Source organism: Fukomys damarensis, unplaced genomic scaffold, assembly GCF_012274545.1.
Source record: "Fukomys damarensis isolate Sample0158 unplaced genomic scaffold, DMR_v1.0_HiC HiC_scaffold_20, whole genome shotgun sequence".
Taxonomy (NCBI): Eukaryota; Metazoa; Chordata; class Mammalia; order Rodentia; family Bathyergidae; genus Fukomys; species Fukomys damarensis.
The window spans coordinates 9,017,433-9,024,239 of NW_022900932.1; the positions used below are offsets into that span (position 1 = coordinate 9,017,433).

At 55.8% G+C, this 6,807-nt stretch overlaps 1 protein-coding gene across 6 annotated transcripts in view; it reads left to right on the forward strand.

Annotated features, from left to right (window-relative positions):
* Positions 1-6,807, forward strand: part of Cul9 (cullin 9) — a 35,402-nt gene that overhangs the window by 27,528 nt on the left and 1,067 nt on the right. For 4 of the 6 annotated variants that reach the window (XM_010617655.3, XM_010617656.3, XM_010617660.3 and 1 more), the window contains 9 exons: positions 606-951; positions 4,156-4,296; positions 4,391-4,555; positions 4,775-4,938; positions 5,472-5,565; positions 5,934-6,008; positions 6,092-6,202; positions 6,310-6,427; positions 6,636-6,769. In XM_010617655.3, coding sequence (XP_010615957.1) covers positions 606-951; positions 4,156-4,296; positions 4,391-4,555; positions 4,775-4,938; positions 5,472-5,565; positions 5,934-6,008; positions 6,092-6,202; positions 6,310-6,427; positions 6,636-6,769 — 1,348 coding nt within the window. Of the gene's footprint in view, positions 1-605; positions 952-4,155; positions 4,297-4,390; positions 4,556-4,774; positions 4,939-5,471; positions 5,566-5,933; positions 6,009-6,091; positions 6,203-6,309; positions 6,547-6,635; positions 6,770-6,807 lie in introns of those variants that run through there. The other 2 variants (XR_778901.1, XM_010617657.3) reach the window with 2 other exon arrangements.

Consider the following 6,807-nt stretch of genomic DNA (forward strand, 5'->3'; position numbering starts at 1 on the left):
TAGACACTCAGGCTCTTTTACAGATATCTCTTATTCTAAGCGAATATGAAGTACTCTTATGTGATGTGTATGGACTGCTAATTTTGAACTCTACTGGATAAAAAGCGGAAACTTTCAGATGGGTTATTCTACGAGGAATTCCCATAGGCTTTCCCTAGTTAGCCAGTAGCCCAAGAGCTTCCAACAGCAGATCCTCTTCACCAGAGCTGTTATGGCCTGCTGTTGGCATGGAGAATGAGTGAGTCCTCTAGGATGATCCATGCTGCAGCCACAGTGTGTGTACGCATCCCTGGGGTAGAGAAGGGCAGGCACTGGGCAGCTCACTCTCTGATAGTTATCCTGCTTATCCAAAGGCTGCACTGTGGAGAGAGGCTGTTAGCACTGCCCCACCTACTGTAGGTAGCCCAGTGTCTTGCCTCCTGCCCCCTGTACCCCTCAGCACCCCGGTCAGCACCTCTGTGGCAGGCTCTGCCCTGGCATTGGTTGGGGTGGTTGTCCAAAGGCTGCTGGGACAGGCATGAGAGGGGATGTCCAGATGGGGCTTGGCTAGGAGGTCTCCTGAGCTGGACAAGGGTTCTGATCACTGTCTGTTTTCCTTCCCCAAGCCCAGTGGCCATGGTTGCCCTGGCATCTCTCCAGCTGCCTGCAGGCCGCACCATGAGCCCACAGGAGGTGGAAGGGCTGATGGAGCAGACAGTGCGGCAGGTGCAAGAGACTCTGAACTTAGAGCTGGATGTGGCTCAGCATCTTCTGGCTCATTGCCACTGGAGTGCCGAGCAGCTGCTTCAGAGCTACAGTGATGACCCTGAGCTGCTACTGCTGGCAGCTGGGCTGCATGTGCCCCAGCCCCAGGTGGCCCCTGCACCGCCAGACCTCTGCCCTGTCTGTGTTGGTCCCCTGGGGCCTGGTGACGATCTGCCCTCCCTCTGCTGCCTGCACTCCTGCTGCAAGGTAAGGCCTGTTCCTCCCCACCCTGCCTCTCCTCCCTGGTCAGTTTCTGGGTCCAGCCCAGGGCTGTTACTTCCTAACCTGGGCAGTGTTGCATTGGTTGTTTGGTTCTGTTTCTGTGCTAGTTCTGATCACCAAAAATTCATGAATATTAGGCACATATTCTACACAGCTTCTAAGGCCCTTTGAACTAGTTTTGTCACGTGCCTTACCTCTGCAGGGTTAGTGACAGGATCTATTGGTAGCAGTGGTCTTACTCCACTGTACTTTATAATCATGGCAGCTTCTGAAAATTCTGATGCCCAGCCTGTGCTCCAGACCAGTGAAATCACCATTGCTGGCAGTGGAACCCAGGAAGTAGTAGTTTCAAAAGCTTCTCAGTGATTCTAGTTGTCAACCAAGGCTAAGAATGGTATGAGAAGTTCAATCCCTGGTACCAAAAAAAAGAATGGTATGAGGAGTGCATGGTGATGGCTTTCATCTGATGAGTCACTGCTCTAGCTGTGGTTTCCTCATCACCTCAGAACACCGTCTCCTCTTTATCCTGTGTTTCCATATAATGCACAGGTAAAGCACATGGTAGAGACCAGGAAACAGGAGCCAGCTGAGGGGTTAACAGGCAGGGAGCATGGGGGAGAGGTGTATCGTGGGCACGGGGTGCTCAGCCTGCCGTCCACCTGCAGCCCTGCAGAACACACTCATCACGGCAGCAACAGCAGGAGCCTCTTCAGTCCTGGAATTCTAGCTGCTGTCTCAACAGCGCCTCCCCGTGGTGGGTGACCAAGCTGTGGCATCTGCATGCAAGTGTGTCCCCAGCTCTTTCTCCTTCCTTTTGCTCTGTTTCTAACTTCTCTCCTCACCTAGGGCTTACTTAGGCTGCTTTCTTCCTGGGCTCTTGATTATTTCCTTTTACACTTGCATTTTCTCACTAAACTAAAACTGTTGTGGACCTGCCCTGTAACCAGTGCCAGGTGCTGTGTGAGGGAGTAGAAGAATCAGACAGGAAATGATGTGCAAGCTGCTAATGGCTTCTGACATGGCTGGGGCTCCCTGGGGCCAGGCACCATTGCTCATGTGCCAAGGTGTGTTACTTTGGAACAGTATCACAACATCAGTGTTTATTTTCCCCATTTTACAGAGGGCAGGTGGAGATACTAAGATGTCAAGTAATTTGTCCAAAGTCAGGATTTGTCCAAAGACAGTTGAAGCCAGGGCCCACCCTCCACAAAGCTGTGACAAGGGAGGGAAGGGGATACATGCAGGTGACCTCTTAGGAGGTAACGGTCCATTGTAGAAGTATGAACAAGGGGTCGTTGGGAGGCCTGAGGGGGTGACTCTGGGAGAGAGGGACAGGGACAGGGAAAAGCTGAGAAGTGCAGCATGTGGCAGGAGAGGAGGCTCAGGAAGTGATGGGGCCAGGGGGGGTGTGGGTCAGAGACAGAAGGCCACGGTGGGCTTAAACAGGGGAAGATTACTCTGGCCATCATGTGGGGAACAGGCTTGGAGGCAGAGGGGTGCAGCAGGGAGGCTGTCTTGCAGAGGCAGGAGGTGGTGTCTGGACCAGCAGCAGGGGTGATGAGAGAGGGACAGACTGGGATGTGCAGTGGGTAGAGCTGCTGAGGCTTGTGCATTAGGCGTCTCTGACCAGAACATCGGTGGGGACAGAATGTTTCACTCTTACTAAGGCGAGATTGGGGCTAGGGTAGGGTGGAAGCAGGTTCTTGAGAAAGTCAACCCATTGTGGTCATATGAAGTTTGGGCATGAGGGTAGGCAGGTGGACAGTGGGTTTTGAATGTGGGTTGAAATAACAGGGGCCTGGCTGATGTCAGCCAGGGAAAAAGGGCGGACTGGGTGCTGAGCCACCCTATACGACTCACAGACATGGAGCCAAACAGGTGACTGAGAAAGTCTCAGCTGAGAGATCCTGCAAAGTGGTCACAGATGAGCGGCACAAAGGGCAGCCCCAGAGATGTCAGAGGAGGGCAGCGCAGGGTCTGGAGTAGCAAGAGTCTTGCTCGCAGGCAGAACGGCAGAGGCAGGCAAGGGCACTGTGTCTCACTGCTTGGGCTGGATGTGGGACAGCAGCAGACCAGGAGAGGCTCCCTAAGAGAGTAGAACGGCCAGATAAGTCACGGGGACTCTGTGTCTACAAGAGTGGGCTCTGAACTTGGAGATTTCCCCTTGTTTTATCTCAAAACTGCAAGAATTTTCAAAGAAACTGTGGGGTTTTTCTTAAGTTTGTTATTTGGCGGTTGAATACAGGGCCTAACACATGCTAGGAAGTTCTCTACCACTGAGCTACATTTACAGTAACCTTAACAAAAAAATGCAAGAATTTTGCACCCAGTGCCCCAGTTTGTCTGGGCACGTTTCAGGGTAGAAAAGGTTAGGTTTGGTCCTTTTCTTGGAGTAAAAGTGGTCCAGTCAGAGGCTTTACACTTACCTTGTAGCCTTGTTGCCACCCCCCCCCCGCCACAGCCTCCTGGGGCTCAGCCCTGTCATTTTGGAGACCTTGTGGTGGAAATGGGCATGTAGGGGGTAAGGGCTGCTGATGGCGTGTTTGGAGGGCCCAGCCTCCTGAGCGTGCAGAGATGGGGAGGCCATTGGTCAGGGGTGCTTACCCCGGGCTGGGAGTGGGGACAATACCTGGATTTACTGTGGGGTGGAGATGGGGGAGCCAAAGAGAAGTTTGAGAGACGTGAGGCTTCCAGTGCTGGTGACTTGGGGGATGGTAGTACCCTTGGTCTGAACTTGGGACACTGTGGGCAAGTCTGAGTGGGGAGGAGGCTGTTTCTTGGAGCCTGAAGACCGAGGGCAGGGGAGGAGTGGCTGATCTTGGGAGAGACCAGAGTGGCGCTGCAGTGTGTGAGGCCAGTGCCCAGTAGGGACGGCTTCTTCTTCCTGGGGCTCCTTTCTCACTGGCCTTCCTGCTTTTTCCATGGCTTTTCTAGAATGTGGGTCTATCTCCTTTCTTCTGTTTTCTTTACTCATCTCCTACATGTCCCCTGGTAGTGGTGATAACTAGGCTAATGCCTGATCCACAGCCTCCAAGACAACTATGATCTGGGCCAATCCAGGAAAACTCATAGCAGCCAAAAGGATTGGGGTCAGTTATGAGCTGCACCCGGGAGCAAGTGGCCCTGGCCTTCCACATGGCCAGGGAGTGGTAGCCGCCTGTCTGAGTAGCTCCTTCCTGTGCCTCCCAGTCTTGCTGGAATGAGTATCTGACAACACGGATTGAGCAGAACCTTGTGCTTAACTGCACCTGCCCCATTGCTGACTGCCCTGCCCAGCCCACCAGAGCCTTCATCCATGCCGTTGTCTCCTCACCTGAGGTCATCTCGAAGGTATCCCTTCACTTCGGAGGGAGGCCGCAGGGGGCTGGAGGTGTGGTGACCCTGAGAGCCGTGCCCTTACTTTATGCCCCCTGTGGCCCTGCAGTACGAGAAGGCCCGCCTGCGCAGCTATGTGGAGAGCTGCTCCAACCTGACCTGGTGCACCAATCCCCAGGGCTGCGACCGCATCCTGTGCCGCCAGGGCCTGAGCTGCGGCACTGCATGCTCCAAGTGCGGCTGGGCCTCCTGCTTCAACTGTAGCTTCCCCGAGGTGCTGCCCCAACCCTGGACCAGGATTCTCCTCCCCACCCAGCCCCTCCCTGCCCCCCCACAGAGACCCTCCGTGTCCTTCCTCCCCCTCTGCCTCCCTGCTGGGCTCTGTCCTCCCACCTATTGTCCTCCAGATAGACCCATCTTCTTGCCCCACCCACACCTGCAGGGATGCCTGTCAGGGCTCAGCTGTGTCCTCACTGTCCCCCTTCTGAGCTAGGCTCACTACCCTGCCAGCTGTGGCCACATGTCGCAGTGGGTAGATGATGGTGGCTACTATGACGGCATGAGTGTGGAGGCCCAGAGCAAGCACCTGGCCAAGCTCATCTCCAAACGCTGCCCCAGCTGCCAGGCTCCCATCGAGAAGAATGAAGGGTGCCTGCAGTAAGGAGGGGGCACTGTGTATCCTGGGGGATTCAGGAGTGACGGGGAGAGGGGAAGCCAGCAGTAAGGAGAGACAGTAGGGCTGATTATAAAGCCCAGTACATCTGGCACCCCCACAGGGACTTCTGAATATTACTTTTTCGTGCACCGGGGAATGAACCCAGACCTTTGTACTGAGATACATCTTTTACCTTAAATTTAAAACATTTTGAGACAGGGCCTTGCTGAGTCACTAAATTGCCTGGCTAGGCTTTTACTTGTGATCCTCCTGCATTAGCCTCCCTAAAGTTCTGGGATTAAAAGTGTGTGCCACCACTTTTGGTTGGAAATTAATTAATGTTCCCTCCCCTACTTTTAAGTCTACACTGTATGGGGAAATTAAAAAAGGCACATTCAGTTGGACCTGGGGAAATGAAGACTATAGGGCTGGGAAGAGGCTGAGGCCTGGGGCAGCAGCAGAGGTGCCTCTGGGCCCAGTCCTGGCTCACCCCTGCCTGAAGCAGGCAGCCTCAGACCAGCTATTTCCTCCACAGCATGACCTGTGCCAAGTGTAACCATGGCTTCTGTTGGCGCTGCCTCAAGCCCTGGAAACCCAGTCACAAAGACTACTACAACTGCTCTGCCATGGTGAGGGCCTGGTGCCAGGGAGGCGGGGTCAGAGCAGTCAGGTGACAGCGGCTGGGAGAGAGGCTCAGCCTGGGGAGGACTAAAGCCAGGAGGGCCCGCAGGTCCTGGGACAGGGTATTGAGAGACCTTCTCAGGGCCTCCATCTTCAGAGCAGGGCTTCCACCCTGGGGTCGATAGGAAGGGGAGGCACCAGCAGGTACCAGGGCAAGGCAGAGCAAGGATGCACTGCCAAGGCCCCTCCAACGGACTAATTGGAGGAATGGGTGAGACCCTTGAGTGCAGGGTGCGGGTCTCATGCCCAGTGGAGTTCCAGTGATTCACTGTCCCACACGAACAAGTGGACAGCAGCCCTATCTCTGTCTCACCAGGTGAGCAGGGCAGCTCGCCAGGAGAAGCGCTTTCAGGACTACAATGCGAGGTGTACCTTCCACCACCAGGCGCGAGTGAGTGAGGAAGAGGGGTGCTGAGAGGTCCAGGCCAGGGGCAGGTAGAAGTCGCGCAGATACCAATTGCTTTCCTCCCACAGGAGTTCGCTGTGAACCTGCGGAACAGGGTCTCAGCCATCCGTGAGGTGCCCCCACCCAAGTCCTTCACCTTCCTCAGTGATGCTTGCCAGGGCTTGGAACAGGCACGGAAGGTGGTTGTGGTGAGGGTTGGGAGGGCTTAGTGGGCTCAGTTGCTCCCCTGGGACCTGCCTGGGTAGAGGGCTGACCGGGAAGGTGGCGAGAGTGCCCGGCTCCCTAGGTGCTGGCCTATGCCTGCGTGTACAGCTTCTACAGCCAGGACACCGAGTACATGGACGTGGTGGAGCAGCAGACCGAAAGCCTGGAACTGCACACCAATGCCCTACAGATCCTCCTTGGTGAGCCGGCCACCTAGCCAGGCCTCGCGGTGTCCTGGGTCCGTGGCCACCAGGGTGGGAAGTCCCGGCCTGCACACCGTCACTGGCATGCACCTGTGTGAATGACATCTAAAGCCGAGGTGACCCTCAGTAGCTGCTCCACTGGTGTTTGTGGAAGGAAGGATGGGGAGCGGGGTCAAGGGAGCGAGCCCTGTGCCTCACCCTGCAGAGGAGACGCTGCTGCGCTGCGGGGACCTGGCCTGCGCCCTGCGCCTCCTGCGGGCCGACTGCCTGAGCACAGGCTTGGAGCTGCTGCAGCGCATCCAGGAGCGGCTGCTGGCCATCCTGCAGCACTCTACCCAGGTACCTGCTGCCTGGCCCACAGCAGCCTCCCGCCTCCC